The sequence below is a fragment of the Stigmatopora nigra genome, chromosome 1 (genome assembly GCF_051989575.1).
Source record: "Stigmatopora nigra isolate UIUO_SnigA chromosome 1, RoL_Snig_1.1, whole genome shotgun sequence".
Lineage (NCBI taxonomy): Eukaryota > Metazoa > Chordata > Actinopteri > Syngnathiformes > Syngnathidae > Stigmatopora > Stigmatopora nigra.
The window spans coordinates 13,225,519-13,250,451 of NC_135508.1; the positions used below are offsets into that span (position 1 = coordinate 13,225,519).

The 24,933-nt window shown below is 40.1% G+C and overlaps 1 protein-coding gene across 1 annotated transcript; it reads left to right on the forward strand.

Annotated features, from left to right (window-relative positions):
* The first annotated feature begins 329 nt into the window (after positions 1-329).
* Positions 330-24,580, forward strand: LOC144201608 (inactive dipeptidyl peptidase 10). Its single transcript, XM_077724349.1, has 25 exons — positions 330-477; positions 8,676-8,790; positions 8,985-9,080; positions 10,097-10,191; positions 11,165-11,236; positions 14,887-14,939; positions 15,432-15,516; positions 15,990-16,110; positions 16,221-16,375; positions 16,953-17,050; positions 17,203-17,326; positions 17,757-17,798; positions 18,093-18,197; positions 18,604-18,695; positions 19,282-19,329; positions 20,640-20,758; positions 20,983-21,030; positions 21,250-21,348; positions 21,484-21,550; positions 21,645-21,824; positions 21,913-21,967; positions 22,062-22,161; positions 22,532-22,590; positions 22,975-23,047; positions 23,123-24,580. Exons 1-25 carry the CDS (start codon positions 439-441, stop codon positions 23,338-23,340), a joined length of 2,358 nt encoding a protein of 785 aa, XP_077580475.1. The 5' UTR covers positions 330-438; the 3' UTR covers positions 23,341-24,580.
* Positions 24,581-24,933: the final 353 nt, after the last annotated feature.

Below are 24,933 nucleotides of genomic sequence, written 5' to 3' on the forward strand. Positions count from 1 at the left end.
ATGTATTTTATGATACTCTCAGAAATGTTTTCAACTATCTTAAAATTGCTTATTTTTTTATTGTTGTTTTCGCTTAGTGGTGTTCAAACTACGGCCTGGGGACAAATTGTGGCCAATATTATCCTTCATTTCAAGTCAAGTTAGTAGACTTTATACACGTCAATATTGCATTGATTTTTTTTTGACCACACAACAATTCGTAACCGCTGAGTGATTTTGATTTGCCCCGATTAATAACAGATTAATGGATTGTAGAAAAACGAATGATGAGGCTGGGGGGCGGAGGATGGGGGAGGAACGGATGGAGGGAGGGGTTTGGCACTAGCAACCAAACTTGCAAGAAGCCGAACAGTGCAGATGCTCCTCGGCGTTTTTTGAGATCACCACGTATTACACACTCGCTGAATCCGCAGATTTTTGGTGGATTACGACGGCATCATGATTGCCACAACTCAACAAAACATGACCACCGAGGTGGTACGTATCTTTATTTATTTGTGTGAGTGTGTGTGCAAACACCCACATTTATCCAAAGCTCCACGTTGTGTGCTTGCTTGATCATTTATTGTGAATGAGCACCACTGGACGTGCATTGAATCACACTTTGTTTCTATAATTTGGAGCACATTGCCAAACGTGTCCACCTGCCGCCTTTATTTGCATTAAAAAGGCATCTTTTTGCTTGGCTTGCTTGCTTTCGCCCGAAGGAACTCAATATGCAGCATTTTAGTCCCGGATTTGGCACATTTGAACTATTATGTCTATGTCGGTGACAACTGGAGTGTATTTTTCTTGCTGTAAATATCACTTCCATCATGAATAAAATGATCTCTGCTGTTTATCCCCACGAGGGTCGCGGGGGGTGCCGGAGTCCATCCCAGCCAACTGTTGGCAGTAGGCAGGTGTACGCCTCGGATTGGTTGCCAGGCAATCGACAGACACATAAGAGACACGGAGAACATTTTTGACGCACAGTTACACTGTAACTGGGTGGAAAATGAACCCATGTTCTTTGCACAAATGTATGGCCTTCACATACAGCACTTTTCTGTAATGTATAGTTTTTATGTCATGGCGGTACAAGTTGGGTGAAAAAAGTAATACAATTCAATATGATCGCAGGTGGGTCCCCACTCTGTGCATGTTCTTCCCAGGATTGTGTGGGTTTTCTCCGGGTACTCCAATTTTCTCCCAAATGCCAAAAACATGCAGGCTAGGTTGGTTGAGCGCTTGAAATTATCCATAATACTTGCGATTAGGGCCGGACCGGCGCCTGAGTGGTTAGCGGGTCTGTCTCGCAGTGGGGGACCTGGGTTCAAATCCAGGTTCACCTGTGTGGAGTTTGCATGTACTCCCCGGGCCTGGATGGGTTTTCACCAGGCACTCTGGTTTCCTCCTACATTTGAAAGAAATGCATGGTAGGCTTATCCTGACATGGATAGTGGGGGTGCTGGAGCCTATCCTGGCTGTCTTGCAATGCTGAACAGATTTTCCTGTATTTAAAAAGTTTCAATAATTCATTTTGGAGAGAGTCAGAATTTGATGTATAAGCATTGATTCAATTTGTAAGTATCAACGTTTGTTGCAATTAATATGCTGACTGTTCAAATTTAAAAGGCAAAGATCTAAAAAGCACTTGTGATACTGGATAGACTCTAATATGGTTTTGACTTGACATGTCCGTGTTTACACTGTTGTTATTGATAACACTCATTAGTGGTCATACATTTTGCATCAAAACGTCCTTGATTTTGGTGGTTAACCTCCACAACAAAATAACTGCATGCAAGATTAATTTCAATGCAATGCACAACTTCAACACATTACACACATTACACACAATACACACAATGGAGCCATCTGCCACACACGATGCCTAAAAGCCATTTGATCTGCCACAATATTATGGTGGAAAAGATTTATGTATGTAGCATGTGGGTGTGTAAATAAGATTTACACGCTCACTCCACCAAAAAAAAAAACAATCTTCCTAATACAACAATAAGGTTTTTTTGGCTGATGTTTTTACAGGATGTCTATTTGAGGGTGCATCTCTCAGAATATTTGTTTCCAAAGAATAAACATTAAGATTAATGTTCCTGCTCCTCGTAAACGCTTCTCTGTCACTGCAGCATGAGTGCATCAATGCAAAATCTTGCCAAGGTGACTAATTAATGCTTTATGCATTATAAAACTGCTTCCTTTTCTTGGTGAGATCAGCACACAGTTTTGAAATAATATCATGCACGACCTAGCAAGACCTGTCGAAGTATCTGTGAAGAAGTATCTGTGTGTGTGTGTGCTTTTTTTGTCTAACGTGATGACACCCTGGGCAAATGCAAGTGCGGACCGATCCTGCTGCTTGATTGGGTCTCGCGGGGCTCTACTGCGTTTGCTGGAAGTTCCTACATCATGCAATACAAGCACAGTCAAATCTCACACTGAAAATGCAAGAAAGTTTTTTTTTAAAAAAGGGTCTGTCTCATCATTGCGTCATTTATCTTTTTATCCAACAGGGTGGCATTTCAATAATTACCGTTAATAGAGTCATAATGTGGGCCCCCCAATTTTAAACATTTACAGTATGCCAGTAGAATGTCTCGTTTGTACATCGCGACATAGCGATGTGAAATTTTCCCATTGCAGGGCCAGTAATTTAATATTTTTATTTGAACTTATTTTTGTTTTGCACTTTTAATGAGAACATTAGGCTTCCTGCTGGCAACAATGTATTTGTGGAGCCAGCAGCTTCGCCTAACTAGCTGTGACAGCTGCTCTGTAAAGGTTACATTGATCTTGGACACTTCAAACGTGTACTTTATTGTACTGCATATTTTAAAAATCACATAAATTGTAGGACAAATCAACAACAACAGAAAACACGCTAACACCAAACCTGAATGATATTTAAGAGGGTGGGGGCAATAGCGACTGCGAATCACGATCGCATGATGAAAAGGAGTGCAGGTAACTCCAGGTCATCACTTCACAGCAACCAGCATTTTGGCATATAAATCACAACATTTCTTCAAAAAGAATCTTTAAAATGTTTAAAGCAACTCCCAGTTGGAAGTCTACTATTGCTTCAAATTGTCCCCGGGTGTGAGTGTGTGCGTGACTGGTTGTTTGTTTTCTTGCACGCTGCGATTCTCAGCCAACCAATTAAGGTGGACACATAATTAGCTGGTGGAATGGAAGATGAATAGATGGATGAAGGAAAGGACTGTAAAACAAACCCAATTACACATCTTGTATTTATATAAATGACTTTGCCTTGACTTTGGAAAGTCAGCGAGGAGCATTACAGTAATACTTTGAGATAAGAGCTTAATGCGTTGGAGCTCTTATGTCAATTGACTCGTATCCCAAATCAATTTTCCAATATAAAATGACTGAATTCAAATGAATCTGTTCCCACCCTGTGAAAAAAAACACCTAAAATATTTCTATGGAAAAACATGTTTTATTTTTTTTGTTCAAATTTGCCGTATGTTGGGACACTCGTATGTCAAGGTAATACTATACAACAAACAATACATGTTGCCAGTTCAACTTCAGAGTACATACACAAATAAAATGCACAGTACGCCGTAATCCCTCGAATATTGCGGTTAATGTAGACCAGACAAAGCCGCAATAATTGAAAAATCGCAAACATGAGTAACCCCTATTATAAGTTAAAAATAAATTAATAGCAGAAAAAAATCACAAAAAAGTGAATTTCCGATAAGTGAAGTCACGATAATTGAGGGAAGACCGTACCACCATTTTTTTATGAGGAACAGAATAATTATATTCAATTTCAGTGAGGAATGATTATTTAAGATATGAATCTTTTGCGGTATGAGCATGACCACCAAATAAATAAGCACCCCAAGGAATGTCTGCCTTGCCCCACTTTTATGATTAAAGGAAAATCTGGGGTTCATGCCAGTCAAAGATTACTTCAAACAGATCAATAAAGAATGCTTTAGGCAGAATTACTCTTACCAAGTGTAAAAAAAAAAAAAAAAAAAGTATGACACTATTTTGGGACCAAGTTGGGTAATTGGCAATCTTAGTCAATCGATGAACCCAAGAAGTCTGGAAAAAAGTTTCCAGTTTTGAGTTTTCAATTTCAGCACTGCTCATTTGGGTCACAGATGTGTCGAGCCTATCCCAGCTGACCTGTTAAGGCCTGGACTGGTTTCCATCCAATAGCGGCATTCCAACTATTCCAGTTATTATCATTTATTTCTTTTCATGAAACGAGCCAGGAGAGCTATGTTTCAGATTGTTTTTCCTCGGGTGAGAATCTCTGCTCAATCTTTTTTATCTGCTGCCAGTCATTTCACCAAGAACTCCTGCTGTTTTTACTCATTACATATTTCCTTTGCAGTTGATTGAAAACGCTACCGCAAAATAATAGTCAGCCGTCAGTCACGCTGCTGGCGGATAAAATCCCGTTGAGCGAAATTGAAACAAAACACAATAAGCCCAATTATCGGCAGCGGGCTTCTCTTGACTTGTAGTGAAATTGATGTTAAAATGGCTCTTAGATTTTCTTTCCCATGTAATAAAGAATTGTTAGGTTGCCAATCGATAGATAGGATGCCACCGCCGTATCTCATTAAGAGAGCGGCTTTCTTAGCCATTCCGCTAAGCGTTACAAAGTTCCGGCCTGCTCAACTGAGGACTTTTGCCCAAAAGCAACTATTGACTACTATCGTACGCAGGCTACTTACTAATCTATAGCTTTCCCTTGTGCGCAATTACAGTATTTCATCAAAGACACGCAGTAACGAGTCATGACTTCTCATCTGCTATTGGATGGGAGCTTCTTATATAATGCCACTGCATGATGGAGAGAATTTATTTGATTTGTGCTTATATGGAAATTGGGAAAATCCCCCTCACTGCTCCTTTGCATGTGATTCATCGTCAAAATCGGGATACCTCAAAGAGGGAAGATTGGCTTGAAGACGTCTCCCGAGTCTAATTTAGGAAATCTTCACTGTGGCTGGATTGTGCAGCAATTGATTGTGTGTTTGGGTGTAGCAGTACAGTAAAGTAATCCCTCGATTATCGCGTTTAATGTAGACCAGGGATGGCCGCGATAAACGAAAAACTGCGAAGTAGGGTCACCCTTATTTTAAAAAAAAAGGAAAATAATAAGAATGTTTTCTTTTTTTCTTTTTTTACTTCTCTGCTGAGTCCTAGTAGTAAGTGTAGGACAGGGGAGTGGCTTCCACTTGCGAGTTTCAGCGTGGATTTTCAAATTTTTATGAATGAAAAACAATTTTTTTTCATCATTTCCGCCATGTAGTGAAGCCGCAATAGTTGAATATTCGAGGGATTACTGTACAATTTAAGTTGTTGCATTAATTGAAGGAAGACCTTAATTGTGTTGAAAAACAAAACATTTGAGGCAATTGTAGTTTTTTTTTTAGGTTTTTAAGTGCCCATCTGAGTTAGTTGCAGTTATTGCCTTTTGTTTCTTTAACTTTTCTTCCTTGTGGAAACATTTCACTTATTGACAATTAAAGGGGGAAAATCATTGCGCCCTCCTGATCATGACAAGCGAGGACGACGGGCGTTCCCTAAAAGATTCACTCATCCGTTCCCACAATTTGTGGAGCCGTTGTCCTCATTAGAGTTGTGGCTGAGCTCAGCAGGACTTTTTAGGAAATAGCTCAAGACAATTAATTCCACAACATTGGTCAACGTCCAGGTTTTTGTCATTTTAAAATACTTACTAGCATGAAAAACACAAATTGAGACGTATATCATCCAAAAACCGTTATTAATGAGGCAAACCAGATTTCAAAATCATAAAAAATGCCAAATTCATTTACTCATTGTTCTCAGTAAAGAATTCCACTGTCAATTTTTTTCTCCATTGGGAAAAAAAATCAAATACATTTTGGCAGAATTTTGCATTGTGCATTTTTGTAGATTTTTTCCCAACAAATTTTGAGGTAATACTGCTTTTCTCCGACAAATATGTTCTTAAACAAATGATGTGCAAGCAAAATAGTATAAACTTGCGATGCCCCCCCCCCAAAAAAAAATGATTTCGATATTTTTTCAGTCTGAATTCTATTACAAATACGACATATAAACTGGCATTTTAATAGAAGGTTTGCATATGGAGGCTGTTATCGGAACATGGTGCATCAGCATTTTGATTAAGATCCTCCTTTCGCTCAATTGTCACGTATTTGCCTGAGCCAGCGATTTTAAGGGTAGATTTATTCCGCGTGTGTATGTGTGTGTGCTGGTGGCCAGAAAACCTCTCGTCACTCTGGGGACTAATTTCCTTCTTGTACAAATGCCTGTGTTTCTCTACATGTAGGACGGCACGCGTATGGATGTTATGAATGTGACACATCCTTAATTTGACGTGTTGCGCTCGTGTGTGTGTGTGTGTGTGTGTGTGTGTGTGTGTGTGTGGAGGGCGCTCCTTAGAGCTTGTGGCAATATGCCTTCACATTCAGTACTTAGAAGTAGAGATTGAGAATAAAAGTGGAAATCCCTAATGTGGACTAATTTCACAGTTGAATTGAATTACAGTGGTACTTCAAGATGCGAGTTTAATGTGATGTATTCGTATCTCAGATCAACGTTTCTCATAGAAATGAAATAAAAACAAATTAATTCGTTCAAACCCTCTGAAAGAACACCCAAAACAGGATATTGGATTATAAAAACATTTTATCTGTTCTAATTCACCATCTATTAACAGAGTAACAAATAACTGTAGTGCTTATGATGTTTTATAGTAAGCAGTTAGACGGACTTCGCGGAGGGAAAATTCAAATGGACTTGGATTACGATATCGACACACTCAAAAAAAATATGTTTGATAAGAAATTAGTCTTGATTAGGCCCTCCTTAGTAGAGTATGGGAAGAAAGTGTCCTTGAGTTTGCACCGTCAGCTGGCCCAATTCAAATGAATTGGACAATGATGGCTCTCAATGGCAGCGAATGAGCCAAGGTTGTGGGACAACAGAAATGGCACAAAAGAAGAATATAGATTTTCAGAAGGTTGCAAAATGGCGAGCAGGAAATGAGGCGATCTTGACAATATGGCTGACTGGAGGAGTTTTTCGATAGCCGACGTTTGGCTCATTAGCCAGCAAACTGGTTGAGAAGCAATCATCAACGCTTCTACTGCTGGTGGCCAAATAGTGCACTTCATTGTCAGGTTAATTAACAACTAAGTGAATAGAAAAAAGACAACAACTGCAAAACACTGATTGTCTTTGTGCTCTCAGAAATAACTTTTTTTTGGCTAGTTGTTTTGTAAATTGGATTTTGTTTCTTTTCTACGCGTTGATATTCTGGATGAATAATAACACCATTGCTAATTAAACTCATTCAACCAATCTAGTATATTTATCGTTATTTGAGAAATCCAGAACATTTGATATAATTGATCATTAATGATTATCGTTAGATCACACTGCCTTTCTTGATCAAATTGTCTTTTTATGAACTGTCACATTTGTGAAAGCGTGTTAGTTGCCAATATTTATGCTTAAGTGCGTTTATTTTTCATTCATTTGCTGAACTGCTTAACCTCACAAGGGTCATGGTGGTGCTGGAGCCAATCCCAATTATAGCTCGGTGCTATTTAGAGTGTTCAACCAGCCTACTCTGCATGTTTTGGGCATGTAGGAGGAAACCTGAGTACCCGGAGAAAACCCACGCATACCCGGGGGAACAGGCAAACTCCACACATGAAGAATTGATGCCTCAATCTTCGAATTGCGAGCCCGATGCGCTATCCACTCGCTGCTTCTTATAAAAGATTCGGAAATAGAGCCGCAATGCCCCGCGGAGCAAGGAGGGGCTGCAATCTGTTTTGCATTTTGCTTCCGGCCTGCCTGCCCACGTTCCTGGCACTGAACACCGGGGCATCTGAGACATAATAAATGTGGAGTTTAACCTACGTGGGATGATTGAAGTCCTCGGGATCCAGTCGGCGATATCAACGGAACAAAACCAATTGGGACCAATGATAACTTGCATGCAGCAGTGTTGCAATATATGATGTATCATAGCATGTTTGTAGGGTATTTGTTGTTGTTAATCTTATGGAGGCGATCTATGAGATGTGCAAAAAAGTTCTCATGAGGGAATAACGCCAAAGTCTCATCTCATTTTCTGAACCGCATTATCCTCATTAGGGTTGTGGAGGGTGCTGGAGCCTATCCCAGATGACTCCAGGCCAGAGGCGGGGCACACCCTGAATTGGGGGCCAGCCAATTGCAGGGCACAAGGAGTCAAACAACCATTCCTGCTCACATTCATGCCTATGGGCAATTTAGAGTGTCCAATATGCCTACCAAGCATGTTTTTCGAATGTGGGAGGAAACCAGAGTGCCCAGAGGAAACCCACACAGGCCCGGGGAGAACACGCCAAAGTCTGAAGTGCATAATAAATCTGCGTCATTAAAATTCCAAGTGCTACACACGCATCACTTTAGATTGGAGCAGCATTACTTTTCCCGTCGTTCAGTTAAGCTAAATGAAGTGCACGGAGTGATAGCAGATAAAATTGCTGAGACATTTGCCGGTCTGATCTGATAAAGAAGCAAATCCATCTTTCATCTGGACAAGGAAGCCATTTGGAAGAAAATGTCGTTGTTCCACTGTGAAAGTAAAAATATCTGATCTCTTTTGGGGACAGGAGCTGGGGAGTTCAGATGGACCACCACGCAATTGGAAGGGAATCGGGATCGCTTTGATGGTGATTCTGGCTGTCATGTCATTGGTCATTCTCTCCGTTGCTCTCCTTACTCCTGGTAAGCAAAGCTCAAAATAAGTCATCAAAATACCGACATCCATTTCCAGAGTCAAACCTTCCGTAATCATGAAAACACTGCAGATTTCAAGCAATTTCTCTCAAGTGTAAAAAAATATAACCACTATAAAAGTAGTATAGGTAAACCCTATGAAAAGACTTGGCAATTCCATTCATGTATCATCTCATTTTCAGATGAAACACAGTTGCTGCGCCGCGTTCTTCTCACCATGGAAGACCTGGAGAGCGAAGAGTTCAAAGTTCACAATCCTTGCGTCGCCTGGCTGACAGGTAAGGATCGTTTTCCGTTACTCCAAGAGCTTAATTCAATCTGATTCACGCTGTGGATTGCCGACTCAGCCACATCAATAACTTGAAATGAGTGCGTCAAGTCATGAATGAATAAAGGAGGACAAAAGGGGAGATCTTTCTTCATGAAATCAAAATGTGACGATTAGCTGTTATACTGTCGTACTGATCATTTATTTTAATACACATCAACCATTGAGGCAACAGGTTCCAAACTGGTCTACATAATATGTCGAGTTTTCTGTATGCACAGAGAGCCTATTGATTTTGAATGGTGTCCAAAAGGACCATGGTGGGTGGAATCATTGCTCATTTCTTTCCCATGCTTGAATGAAGTCTGCAGAAAACTGTGAAAGTACTTCAATAGCTTGCCCATGGGTCGCGGGGAGTGCTGGAGCCTACTCCAGCTGACTCCGGGCCAGAGACGGACGGGGGACACCCTGAATCGGTGGCCAGCCAATCGTAAGGCAATTCCTTGCCTTTTGTCCTGAATATATTGTTATAATCATTTGTTCCAGATGCACTGTCATTATTTTCTGTATAAAAATTGAATTTGGTGTTCAAAATTTATTTTTTCAAAATTGAGTCTTGAAAAATAGGCCTTCGTCTTATATTCGGGACAATACGGTAATCTTGCAGTTTTTGGAACCTAGGATATTCGGGCTATTTTTATCCTTGTGAAGGACAATTCACTAGGTTCACCCAGTGATAGTTTTACCCGAGTGATTAATGCGGTGTTGCAATGAACTGCAGATTTACCAGTTATGCAGCATTGTGTTTAAACACATGCTAAAAGTGGGGTCAAATGGAGGCCATGTAAATTGGCCCCTGTGTTGGAAATCATGAGCATGGACGTGCAAAACAGCTTGCTCACAGAATACATTTTCAGAAATGGACAGAAATTTCACGCTTGGTGGAGGCACCCTGGGGACGCCACTAAATTTGTCTCTGCAATTTAAAATAAAAGTCAACTTGTATGTCCTCTTTCCTTATTGCAGAAAATGAAGTGGTTCTGCAGAGCAGAGAAGGCCACGTCTTATCGTTCAACCTCAACAACAACCTGACAACAACCCTGCTGGATAACACCTCAATGGTTAGTGTTGCATGTATTTCTTATAGTCACACACAAACATGGCGGCCGGGTGCTTAAATACCTCGAACGGAGAGCTATGATTTGATACTTAATATTTATAAATTTGCTATAAAAAGACACAAAAGTCAATGTGAAGCTTTGTTTAATTGATATGATTGATTGAGAAATTCTAATTTTGTAGGAGTATCTTTAACGTTTATGTCAGACAAACCCAATGATTTGGCTATCATTAAGATACAACTTTGCAGTTGGGGAATATTCTTTTTAGGCAGCGTGACAGGATTTGGCTTCCCTTTTTACTCAACAGAGGGGATTTTTCTTCTGCTCTTTTTTTTACACAGCAAGCGCATCATCGCTCCTAACATCGCCTGAGTGCGACACATATATTCTCATAGTATGTGGGTCACTGCGGGCTGCTGTTGTCAGGCTGGAGATAAAGTATATGTGGGTATAGGGTGTGCACCAAAAGATGCAATTGGGTCTCCCCAAATAAATGAACACAAAGTAGTCAGCACTAGGAGCACCTCTATAGGCGTAGTAAATCCCTAGTCACTCGCCCACCGGGCTGCTGCCTCTTATGAAATAATATTGTAAAAGCTCTGTTTACGGTGGGATACTCTGAGGATGCGTTGAAACTCTGCTGAAGGAAGGACCAAAAAAAACAAAATATTCCAATATTTATATTCTAATACTTTATTGCCCACGGAAAGCCTGTTGCTAAACCATTTTCAAATGGTCACAGCAACACATTTTTTATCATGAATAAAGAAAAAAAATAAACTACAAAAGGTCCTGGGATAGAGACTTGGGGAACTCCATCGTTCAGGAGTAATGAATGGGAGGGGCTGTTCAAAATAGTTTTTTTTTTTGGTAAAAAAAAAATCACATCGTCTTCTGTAACATTAAACAAAGATCGTACTTTGGTGACAAATTATTTGTGATATGATCTTTTTGTTTGGACTATATTTTACAGGACCTGAGTGCCACAAAATTTCAAGTTTCTTCAGACAAGAACTTTGTGCTACTGGCTTACAACATTAAACCGGTGAGTTCTTTCCCAAGACTGCAAATCAACCTCCAATCAGTAGGTTCCACTCCATTTCCTCTCCTCACTCGGCTGGGTTAACTAAATTTTGGGCTGTATGGTGGTTAGAGCAATGCTTTTAAATGCATATTGCCGCCTCTGAACTGATTGGATCAGGTCAGGTACCACCTTAACAATTGTGAATTTACCCTTGGTGCACATTTTCAACTAAATTCATCTATATACAGAAAGACAAAAAAAATGGCACAAAAAAAATCCTGCAAATCATCAAGGGCTGGCTCTAGAGGTGACTGTGTAGTTCCCTTCCAAAATTGTACTTTCAGCCAAAGCACCTTCTCTGTCCCCGCCGCACATAACTGGAACTCAATACCAATTAAAATACGTGAACTCCCGTCTCTGACCCTCTAAGTCTAAGCCAATCATTTTAAAGCTTGGCTGTTAGACGAACGAAATTGCAATCACGACGATGTTTAAAATTGTGCTTCGTGTGTGTGTGTGTGTCGAGTTTGTGTCATCGTTTATCTTGTACCTACACAAGGGACAAAAGATGGAAATTAGCCCATGGCTACAATCTTGCATATTTAGATATACAGTAATCCCTGGATTATCGCGGTTTCAACTATTGTGGCTTCAACTATCTCGGCTTCACTAATTTTCTTTTTGTGACAATTCCAAAAGAGATCATTAAAAGTATTTTGTTAATCTTCTCCCATGCCATACAATCCTAAATTATTAACCGTGTTCAATCGTACGAATAATGGTGAATTGATGTCAACACTAAGTTTGTCCGAATCAGCCTTATTTCAAGTGCAATGCTAATCCATTGGCAAGTGTCCACAAAAGAGGACAAATTGCTTATGTTAAGTGTATGAAAAGTTTGAGTTCATAAAATGTTTCATCTCATAAACTTTATCCTATGAGCATTTCTAAGTTATTTTCCAGGGTTCATAATTTGCAGTTCCTTCAACATTTTATTATGGCGTGCCAGTACTCTGATGCTTTCACCCACCCCAGCACTCGCGGCTCACATCCTAAAAAATGATGCTCTGTCCCAACTCAAGCATACCGGACTGCACTTTGGCTCAATAAAATGTCAGTGAAACGAGATGGGGAGCTGAATATTTAAGACAACCCGTGCCAGGAGAGTTAGAAAGAATGAAATAACCTCTTTGGATAGACTGTCATGGGCAGCAGGAGGTGGTACTATAAAGGAGATGAAGGGTCTCTGGGGAGTGAGCAATTAAAAACTGGTGTATATGGCATGGTCAGGTGACTCGTATAAATACAGTGGATTCTTTTCAGAATTTGTTTTAAGCCGCTTTGCAAAGGCTCGGACGTTTTACTCAAAATGCAGATTAAAAAAAGTTGGGGGGAATGAAACAAGTACCTCTCTTTTGGTATATAATTGATTCAGGTACGTTGTCTTAGTCTTTTTGTATGTAAATATAGACCTTACCATATTCATCATAAGAATCAAGACCACAGCTGTATATTTGTTTGCATTTCCTTCATTTGCAATTCATTCATTCATTTTCTGAACCGCGTATCCTTACAAGGGTTGCATGGGGTGCTGGAGCTTTTTGCACAGCAATGCGCTCGTAACATAACATTAACAAATTTAAATGAACTTGGATTACAATATAGACATTACATGAGGGAGCTGCGACCAAAAACCAGTGCCCATGATGTTCTTATGAGCAGCCTCTCGCGTCTGCTCGTATATCAATATTTGTCTCGTATCTCAAGGCAACCGTTTGCTCGAAATTTTACTCGTATCTCAAATTGCCCGTATTACTTTTATTGTGTCTTAGTATTTTACTGTAAAGGCAATTGACTGTTAGTACGCCACCTCTGCTCCAAATTCAGTTGACTAGCCACCCTAAATAGGAGAAGTGCTATCGAAGATGGATTCTGACGACCCCCTTTGTTTTTCTTGGGTTCTTGCCACCGTCATTGGTATGCAGCAACAATGTGAAACATCCAAAGACAGGGGTGGCAGGTGGGATGGAAGCCGTCACCTTCAATCATGCATTCCCCAGTTACAGCGTGAGCCCACCGTTCGTCTTTGCGTGAAGAAACCCAACCCACCCAATTCCTTATGCTGCTCCCCCACTCGTGTTTTTTTTCTGCCTATCTCGAGGCAATTTATGCTGACTTGTGCAGTTTACAGCCGAGAGGAGAGCAAGAGAGGAAGTAGCAGTGGTGGAATTGGGGACGTCAGTGGGTGGCGGTCTTGGAGGAAATAGGATTCCGTGACTAGATATACCATCCAGTTAAAATCCATCGTTGAGATTAGTGTTTGGAAACGGCAAAGGTGCTTAGCGAGTGGCAGGACAATGCAGAGAAACCATTCAGGAAGCTGTGCAAAAAAGTTGCTTTTCCATTAGGGTTTCAGGGAAGCCTGCTGGGTGATAATAATTTTTTGGAGAGAGTCAGGATATTTAGCTGCGTGGGAATCAGGGAGAGATGTTTGTGGATAATCATACCTGTCAACCTCGGCCAATTGCTCCACTTTTAATGATTGCAATTCCCTTTATGAAGCGGTAATGTTCCGTACAAATGCTTGATAAGGGGAATTGCATTCATTAAGGAGTGGTTAGTATGTCGGCCTCACAGTTGGGGATCTGGGTTAAAATCCTGGTCGGTCCACCTGTGTGGAGTTAGCATGTTCTCCCTGAGCCTGCGTGGGTTTCCTCCAGGTACTCTGGTTTCCTCACATATTCCAAATACATGCATGGTAGACTTCCTGGACACTCTAAATTGCTCCTAGCTATGAGTGTGAATGTGATTGGCTCTGGCCCGAAGTCAGCTAGCATAGACTCCGGCACCCCTGCAACCCAAGTGATGACCCTAGTGTTGACACCAATTCAAGAACATAAACATCCATTTTGAACATGAATATGAAAAACTCTAGGCTTTTTCCCCCTTCAGATCACTGTTTGGTCCGCTCTGTATTTTGTTAGGAATTTTAACCTTGATGTCTGGCCACACCTCACGCTCTGACCCGGATATGTCTGCTCAATTATTTTCCCATTTCTTTTCCCGAGGCTCCCAATTGACCTCCTCGTATCCCTTGCAGCCTCGACCTTGCATCACTCCCAAACCAAGAGACAAATCCAATATCCCTTCTTCAAGTGTGCTTTGTCTGGGACGTGACATTTCATTTCTGTAAGGACTCGATTGCCGAAAGGCTCGCAAAGGCCAATGGGAAAATTGCCTCTTTTGGGTCTGAAACCCACCGAGCGGAATGGCAAGAATCAATGTATCACCTTGAATTCATCAGGTTATACGGCAATCAATTGCAGTCAAAACACACACTTTCACACACAAATGCACACGCAGACACAAAGAAGCTGGTCATTAGTCTTCCTGGACGTGTTAATTTAATGATTCTAGGATCTGCTGATGCTTGTGACACTAGATTTGGCCAGTATAGATCTCACAGTGAAGGCTTTTAGCCACAATGTGAACTTAGCAGAAGAACCCTTCTAACTTTACCATCGCTGTGATTGAATGTTTCCCTTTTCAGATTTGATTTTGTTCATGATCATCTGATCAAATTATTGCTTTAAAATCCAAACGTTTGCTATACGTTAATAAGCCTGTGCAGCCAAACTGCGCCTCTGCGTGATCTCCTTTACCTCTTTCAGGTGTTCTCTCAGTCTTTCACAGGCACCTTTGCTATCTACAACGTGGCCACCGGGTAGGTGGACCCCTGAATGCCAATGCATGGGCTGCATGCCGGCAGACGTGCAGACTGACAAACTCCTCTCATCCAATCCGAGCCTGGTGCTTGCGTCAGACATATTACATTCATTCATTAGCGTTCTCTCCTCAGATTCCACTGCCTGAGAATCATTGTCAACATTACGTGAATGATAAGGGAAAGCCGATCCTCTGGGGAACTATTCACAAAAGGAATGGCAAGCCAAGCCGTGAAAGCGATCGCCTTCTGATGGTAATTGGGAGGTTTTTCCTTGCAAAGGCAGCCAAGCCAAAGGAGGGATTGGAGATGTTGCACCCCTTGCATGAACCAACTCCATTTTCTCTCTTTTTCTTTCCCGTTCTCTGCATCTTGCTCAGACACCAGAGCATCTTTCAGGCCAGGTTACGTAGCAACTGTGGAAATTGGAGAGCGGGAAACCGGCTCAAAACGGCGGTTTGACGGATGTTCGATGTTATGTGTGTTTTGCAGAGATCGACTGGAGCTTAGGCCACCACTGGAGGAGGAGGAGGTCAAGTTGCAGTACGCTTCCTGGGGACCTCAAGGGAATCAAATGGTATGGCAGGATTTGAATATGACACCTGTGTTCACCTGGGACAGGGGGCGTCAAGAGTTTTTTATTTTAGTAAAAGTTAATTGACTGGCCGCCATTCACGTCGCTAGACGTCAATGGCACTCTAAGCTGAGCATCCACTGCCAATGTAGGTGAAAGGAACATATATTGTTGTCAATAGCAGGCAATGAGTTACCGTATTTACTCGTGTATAAACCGCACTCTTAAAATTGAGTTCATTGAATTCAGGCAAAACAACAACCCCAGCCAGACGCGGCCTACGAGGGGTTCGATCCGGCCCGCCTGCCGTTTGTTTGACACCCCTGACCTAAAAGGACACCAGCAGGAAGAATCATGTTTAATACAGTTAAAAAACTGACTTTCATGTGGAATTAGATGGTGTTCCCTCTTTTTGGTGAGCTATAAAATCGGTAAAGCACCGTTTCAAGGATTTGCTGGCTTTCTTTCATTGCCAGGCCTTTGTTCTCGATGGAGACATCTACTACAAATCCAGTGTGAGCAGCCAAGCTCTTCGTCTCACATTCACCGGTGACCGAAAGCATGTGGTGAACGGGCTTTCAGATTGGACCTACGAAGGTAGGATACAACGCTTTGCCAAGCGCCAAATGAAAATGTTGGATATATGGAAGTAATTGCTAGTTTTTTTTTAATTTGCCTATGCCTACATCTTTTTTGGGGGGAAAAAGAGGAGGTGCTTTTGTCTTACGCTGCCCACTGGTGGTCCGTGGATGGGGCTCGCCTGGCTTACCTCAGCATCAACAACTCTGCCACGCCCCTTATGGAAATACCGCAATTTTTGGGAGGCCTCTATCCCACCAATTTGATCTTCCCCTACCCTAAGGTAGGTTGTACTTTAAATATTATGTATATATCAAACAACTCAGTTTTAACATAAATATATTGACGACTTAGAGTTTTCCTAAAACAAAATATGGCACCTTAATTCTCATTGAATAGTGCAAAAACAGGGAGAACATGCAGACTCCAAACAGGTGGACCGAGTTGGATTTGAACCCAGGTCTCCCACGGTGAAGCCGCCGAGCCACCCGTGATTTGACATCAAATTTGAATATATAATTGTACATACTATGCATTGAAATCAATTTTTTTTAAATGGCGCACTCACACTTAATTCTTTATATGGCTAATCTGAATTTGTTTTATTGAACATAGCTGAAATATTACTCTGTTCTATGAATTGAGACCATGTAAACACACTTTCACCATCTGTTATCTGGTGGAAGAGCATTTCTTAATTTGCCTGTCATCTTCCAGAATATTGCTGGCATTGACAGATGAACCAAAACACATGAATCAAATGACTCACATGCAATTGGAAACACGGTTGTTTTGACTCCTCAACCAACATTAAATTGTCCTTATATCCAGAAACATGTGTCTATCGATTGTGTTCATAGGCTGGCTCCAATATCCCGTCAGTTAACCTGTTTGTTGTGAACCTGTATGGACCGGCACACACGGTGGAAATGTTGCCTCCTGATGTAGTACAAGCCAGGTAAGTCATCAACTTTTAAAATAAGGATCCCATTAAATTTAATAATCCTTAATTCTCAACTTTTGGCATTTTTTTATTTGTCTGACCATGTGCAATTCAGCCTTGTAAAAGGAATTTGCCTCATGAAAATAATGTCCTGCTGTTTCTTGCAGAGAGGGCTACATCTCCATGGTGACCTGGATCAGCAGCACCCGGCTGGCCGTTCGTTGGCTGAACAGGGCTCAGAACCATTCGGTGCTTTGCGTTTGCGAGGCCACCACGGGGGCGTGCGCAGAGGTGGGTAATCATCATTAGTCACATTCGGAATAGATTTTCTCAGCTTGGTCAATGTTTACTACACTAATAGAAATTGCTGAATATATTTTGCAGCATGAAGATAAATGTTCCTTAATGTCAAGGAATATTTACATACATCCTCCACTAGAAGGGGAAGTTACTCACTTTAATGCACTGCAAAAGTGCTCGACCCACATTAGATGATTAGATGTTCTGTACATTTGTTACATAGGTGATTTACAGTGTGATTAAATAACACATTTGTAAAAATGACATTTTTCATCAAATATATTACAGAATTGAGAGTATATACATTTTTTTTGCTTGAGTTCTGCCTACAAGTTTATTTTAGATTTGTGTCTTTTTTTTATGTTGCTAATATTTTTAATATTTAGAATGCACTAACAATTCTAATGTATTCCCTCTGAAGAAACACAAGATGACCTCGGATATAATTCACCGCCAATGGCAGGTACGCAGAATTGCAAATATTCCTCCTCAGTTGCATATTTTATAATAAAGCATGAAACGCCCAATAAATTACAGTGACTTCAAATGGACGAAACTAATTAGAGATTCAAATTTCTGAAAATTAACACATGAAAATAAGGCATGACTTCTTTTTCTTGTGGACAATTCCGACTTTAAAAAAACTTAATTCAATTTGAACTGAAATGCTGGTATTCATTATTTAATATCTTGTATTTTTGCTGACTTGAAGTGTTGTTTGGTGCTTTTTTTTCCTCTTTCTTTTTAATCTCCGCAGGACATGCCTCTTTTCTCAGAAGACGGCGCTGTGTTCTACGCCGTCCTGCCTGCCAAGCAGGGTGCCCGTGGAGAGTTCAACCACATTGCCACTCTTTCAGCCCAGGTCTGTCTTAGACTGATTAGTGTTTATTTCCTCCAAATTGTCCATTAATCCTTCAGCGGAGGTGAAGTAAAACAAGACTTGCTTCCAGGCATCCTTGCCTTGTTTGCATTTATTGCACATTCGTCCTCACTCCAGATAAATCATGACCAAGACATTCTTGTTTGGCCACTCCAATTGATCCTCAGCACACCAAACAAAGTGAAGAGAAGAGAAATAGTGCTGTTAGAAATGTTACAATAGGACATTTTTGTCTTATTTGTCATTAACACTTAAGTGCATTTGCCATTAAAAGGTGAGACCTTCCCGTGGGGCCCATTAGTGAATGGAACATTTCTCACCGGGTTATTGAATGTCCTTTCTTGCTCAAACATAATTATCATGAATTTGACTTTTAATGTCCTCACAGCACAGCGTTCCGTCTATCCCTCCCCGTTTTTTGACATCTGGAAGCTGGGACGTCACCTCGCTTTGCGCCCTGGATGAAAAAGCCGGAAAGATGTAAGTGATATCCTTTTTACTGTAAATTTTTCACTAAAAAACTATTGATGGATTTCTTATTGCTTTTTAAAGTAACAAGAAGGAATCAAAAGGGTAGTTTGTTTGAATAGTTTGTAGGAATACTTGCTGATGGTATTTGGATTTAGATTATAGTTTAGTTCGGGCATTTTTCTAAAATTTGAAAACAGAGATTGATCAAAGTTCTAATATATAATATAAAATCCATGCAAATCAACACATGGTGCACCACCATGAGATTCCTTTGGCCTATTGATATAGTAAATTATTGCAAATGGGAATTACAGTAATCCTCGGATATTGCGGCTTGAACTTTCGCGGTCTCACGACATCACAGAAATCATCGGGGAAATTTTTTTGGCGTTTAATTTTTTTCTAAGTACATAAAAATATGAAAATCCATGCTAAAACTCGCAAGCGGAAGCCACTCCCCTGTCCTCCCATATGAATCAATAGCTGTTTTGTCCAAGTTCAAATGATTAATGATTAATTATTATTTTTTATTATTATTACAAATATAATGACGATTATTATCATAACCAGTTTGGTCTTAATTTATGGCCTACAGCTATTTCCTGAGTACGGAGGAATCCAGACAAGCCAGGCACCTCTACAGGTAAGTTTACGCTAATACAAGAATGCTGTATTCATTAACTAAAACTGACAAGTCAACATTTCCGAGTACATAGAGGCTTGCAAATGTGGATTGGAATGCACCTCAAAGTCCAGGAGGTAAATTGTCATTGCATAGGTGCGGCAAGGGGATGTCGTTAAGTTGCATAACAATGCAAACCATAAAACCATCATCGGGTGTGATTGTCGTATTTAACTCATATGCTGCCAATTGCGGTGATAAAATTCATTTTAACAAGAAGGAATGGCAATGAAGAATCGGTTTTCGTTGCCATCCACAGCAATAGAAGTGAAATGTATTTAATCTTGGAGTGCTGACAGTGAATGATCCCTGCCAGTCCCTCCCACATCAAATGAATTTAAAGTCCCACAGTCAGAGTTTATTTCACATATAGTAATTAAGTGATAGAATCTTGTCATTCTGATTCATGATTGCCAGGAAATTTTTACCATCAAACTTCAACCCACAGGCAGAATCTCCATAACATATAGTATATCATACATTTAGATTTCTCTACAAGCAAGGATAGCGTTTTGGAAAAAATGAATAGTTAATCATATGAAAGTATTAGCCACCTGATGGTGCAAGCAGTCTGGGTTCGATTCCCACTTGGTGGCAGTGTGAGTGGTTGTCTGTCTCTCTGTGTGCCCGACAACTGACTGGCGACCAGTTTAGGGTGCCGCCTGCCTTTCGCCTGAATAAAAGCATTAATTTTTTCCCAATGTACTTTTGGTGATGTGCCAACAATGTCATTACTCACAACTTTGGGAAACCTTGTACATAACAGTTTTCAGTCAAAAATTTTGAGGGAAGCATCAAAATCAAGTTCAATCAGTTCAATCCACTCTGCCAAACAAGTTTGACGTTGCTTGAGGCTTCATAGAAAACAGCAGGCCATCGTCTTAGGGCGGTGTTTCCTAAACTTAATCGAAGCAAGGCACATATTTCTTTTTCCAATAGAAAAAGGTCACTGCGCACCACCAAGCAAGATATTGATATAATGCTGAACTAGAGTAATTGTACTCACAGATTAGCATATTCGGTGTAAAATCTGGGTTTGTATAGTTTAATAAAAAGTCATTTGAAGAGGTTTAAAGCCCACATGGTGATTTTAAATCTTAATTTTTGTATAAATTAAAGTGTTTGGAGAGTGGTTAACCGTAACAGGGCTAAACGATAGCTCATTCTAATCATGACAATCCCTTGCTTTCCATTTAGGAGTGAATGTGGCTGTGTAGAAAATTAGCATGAACCATTGCCATTTGTAACTAAACGCATCTCTTGATTTCAAGCGTGGATGTGCACGGAGCTTTTCACCGCCAGTGCATCACCTGCAACCTCCTCGATGGATGCAACTTCTTTCAAGCCGAATTCAGTCCCAATTGCACCTACTTTACTCTCCGCTGCCTTGGTGAGAGCCAAGATGCGCCGGAATATTAGCAATCCTATCTTTCAAATTCTAACAGAAAATAATACAAGTGCCATGAAAAAGCAATCGAAGATATTGCACTTTTAATCTTCAATGTGTAAACTTTAAAATCGGATCATTTCAGTCAAATTACAACTCTGATCCTTTTTTTTTTCTTTAATGTAGACGTCTAATCTTTGTTTTCAAATATCTGATCACTTCATCAGGTCCAGGAATTCCAAAAGTGACAGTCCACTACTTAAAGGACCCCTCCAGTGAGTATACAGAAAGTTGGCCTCGAAAGCCGCGGTGGATAGTATATTGTTATTGTTGTCCTTTGGAAAGCATTTAGGCTGTCCGCCTTAAATGTAGCATTTTATTTTCCCCCGTTATGTGGCTTCCATCCTATAAAATCTCAATTTATGTGGTTCTGAATCTTCGTGATTCATCTCGACACTGAGATGAAAATGAAATGTGTCTTTAAACTTTTTTAGGATACGTTATCTTGGAGGATAACACTCCTCTCTCCAAAGCACTAGAAGACAAACGTCTTCCCGAGACTCTGTTCAGGACCTTTTCTGCGGACACCCATGGTATAACAAACATTTATTATGACAGCAAACTGACATATTTTATCTCCAATCAGAGTCATTTCTGTCTTGAACTATCCCAAATTACTTTGCCATCTACCTTAGTATCTAATTGGAAATTGCATTTACTTTCCTCAGATATGCACCTGAAATTATCTTTACCACAAGGTTATGAGGCTAACCTACACCCTCTGCTTATCATTTTGTAAGTCGATACTTCTACTGACCCGGAGTATCAGTTTTACCCCAACATTGCCATTTTAAAGTTCTTGGGTTTTCTTCTTCATGTCATCATTCAGCAACGACCATCCCGGTAGTCATTCTGTGACAGAAGAGTTTGAACTTGACTGGCCTCAGGTCCTCTGCAGCTCGCATAATGTAGCGTTGGCGTGGGTGGATGGCCGTGGACAGAAGACCCCCACCTCAGACCCCCGCAGGCTTGGTTCACTTCAAGTCAAAGATCATTTGGAAGTTGCAGAGTGGGTTCTACACAACACCAACAGAAAACATGGCAGCGGTGCCTGTAAAAAGTAACTAAATAGTACATGGTTTCCATGGCATTTTCAGACTGTTGATGAAGCTGCCGTTTATTGACGATCGCCGGATGGCTCTTTATGGCAAGGTTAAATGTTTTAATTTTTTTTTTAATTCTTAGATCAGCACTCCCAAAATGATTTTAGTATTACTACATTCAGGCATATTTGTTTTTCCAACAGGCATTTGGTGGACACTTGACTCTCAAAATGTTAACTGCAACAGAGAAGCTCTTTCAGTGCTCAGCTGTAGTGGCCCCAATAACAGATTTTAGGCTTTACAGTAAGTTTTATTTTATTTTATTCTTATTATCATTTTAAAATATCTGTCCTGTCCAAGCTTTGTGAAGTGACCCATATATTGTTATCATGCTTGATGGTGTTTTAAGTATATTGGGTGAACGTGACCAGAGTGTAGTGCATTTTAACTTGGTGAATGTGTTCATATTATATATCACAAAACGATTATTGTAACTATTGATGAACCAATTCACCAGCCGGCACTGCCTGCCTAAGTATTCATTAACAACCTGCCTATCTGCTATTTGTCCTATTAACTGAACGCTCTATCTACCTTACCCAACAGTTGATGAAATTATTTCATACTATACTTCTACTCGTGTTAGACATTAAAGGTTATTCTAATGTTTCAGGTGCAGCATTCTCTGAGCGGTATCTGGGTCTTCCAACAAAGGAAGAACACATTTACTCGGTAAGCTTTTACACTGAAACTTTACAAATAAATAAATTAATAATTATAGATAATTAATTATTTATTTTTAAGGTTCATAAAAATGTGAAAATCAAATCTGAAACTCGTAACCAGAAGCCATTCTTTCTACTAGGACTCAGCACTGAAATGTATTATTATTATTTTTTAATTTAATAATAACCCATTTTTAACCCATTTACTGCGATAATCGAGGTATTACTGTAACACTGTCGATTTATCCATGATTTGTCACTAAGACAGGACTTAAAAGTAAACTAGAAACCTGCACTTAGTAGCCAACATTATTTAAAAGCCAAAATCAATTGGGTTGATGCAATTGTTACGTGAATTTAATGTGCACTATAATTTTAATTTTTATTGCAGACTGCCTCTCTGCTGGATGAGGTCTACAAACTGAAAGACGAAAACTTTCTTATTCTACACGGAACTGCAGATGGTACATATTCCCGATCACGCTAACATTTTCCCAACTTAATCCTAACAAACTAGTGTGTTTTTTGTTTAACCGCAGCGAGTGTCCACTTCCAGCACAGCGCGGAACTCCTGAGCCGGTTGGTCAGAGTGGAGGCTAATTACTCCTTGCAGTTGTACCCGGATGAGGGTCACGTATTGCGGGAACCGCGCAGCATCCAGCACTTCCAGCGCACAGTAGTCAACTATATTCATAACTGCTTCAAGCACAACATTCTCTCGGCTACGGCTGAGGATGGAGAGGAGGAGGATGACTGAGCCCGGTGCACCCTGGTCCTCTTCTCTGGAGCTGGTGTCGTCGTATTTGCGGTCTAAAAGCCGTGGCGGTGAGTGTAATGTGGAGGGCAGGAGGGCGTACGGAACAGCATAAGGCAAGCAAGTCAGCTTCTATGACTTTTGGAAAAGGAAGGAACTCAACACCAACTGCACACGACTATTTCTGCTGTTTACTGTCTGCTCGTGATTGTTTGTTTACAAAATACAGTGGGTATAGAAAGTGCACACACTTGGGTTGTTTTGCACATCGTTACCATTTCTTTCTTTTGTTGTTTGAGTACCGCGAGTCTTAAAAAACTTGGACAAATCTGTTGCTGACTGAAATATTGACTGATAGACTTCTACTGATATTAACTGTCTTCTACTTGTAGTACTTTCTTTAGCCACTGTATATTGTGTGTGAGATGGTGTGGGCTGATGATTGTGCCAAATGTTTACAGGTTTTAAAGTGTAGCTAAAGGTTGCATGATGTGAAGTAAATTGCATTTCCAGTCTTTTTTTTGTCATGGTAACCACTAATATTACATGCCCAAACACTGTGTCGATACATGTTTCATAGTCCGAGTGCTGAAACGCTGAACTCCAAAATGAAGGTCACACATAATGTACAGATGAGTCCTTTTACTCCCAGGCTAGTTGGAAAATATCCAATTTCCTTTAAGGGGAACATTGACTGTAGCAAGTACAAAATGGTATGTTTCTGTGGATGTGTGTGTGTATATATATCTCCACATACATACACACATACCAGATTTTTCAGGCTATAAATGTTTTTTTATGTTCTCCACAATTTTCAATGCGCTTTATAATCAAGTGCACTTTAAACATGAAAATAAACCAACACACTGATTGTGCTTTTTATAGTCCGAAAAATATTGTACGCATACATAATGAATATGTTTTTACAGCACTTATGTAATATAGCACATAAATGCCAAAATGCCAGTTACTACTATTGGAATAAATACATACTCTGTATACAACAATGCAGTTATGATTTGGATATAGTGTGAATCAAACAATCCTGTGGAAGAATATACTGTTTTGATATTTCTGAACTTTTGAATTAGTCTCCTAATGCATGAGACGGTACTCAATTATTTCTCCAAAGACAGTCTAGACTAGAGTTTAGACTCTAAACAGTTGCATGACTCCGATTCTTTACATGAAAACTTTTTTCCCAGCAAAACCTTGACAAATAAAGTCTTGTTTTACAGCAAAATTGTGTTTTCTAGTTGTTGTTTGCATTAACCATTGTTTTCAATGTGCTACTTGAAGTAATTGATGCACTAATTTCCCAAAAAAAATGGTGGTCACTATTTTCAATGAGGAAGTTAGTGTACACTTTGTTTCCGTTGATTGATATTTCAATTTAGAAACATAACATGCATTCCGGCTCATTATATGAACGAATTAGTGACATAACACAACTTGGATTTAATGCCATATTTCACATTTTTGACCTTTGACCCTTTCTCTTCTCATATCAACTACTCTGAAAATTTGAGCTCAATAACAAAATTCCTTTCTTCCGTTAGTGACCTTTACATTCCAAAGGTGAATGACTTCCACTGT

Excerpts from the sequence above, each read along its gene's own strand:
- LOC144201608 (XM_077724349.1), top strand. The coding sequence starts at position 439 with ATGATTGCCACAACTCAACAAAACATGACCACCGAGGTG. Across the intron at positions 8,791-8,984 it reads CGTTGCTCTCCTTACTCCTG|ATGAAACACAGTTGCTGCGC; the intron begins GTAAGCAAAGCT and ends TCTCATTTTCAG. Across the intron at positions 10,192-11,164 it reads TGCTGGATAACACCTCAATG|GACCTGAGTGCCACAAAATT; the intron begins GTTAGTGTTGCA and ends TATATTTTACAG.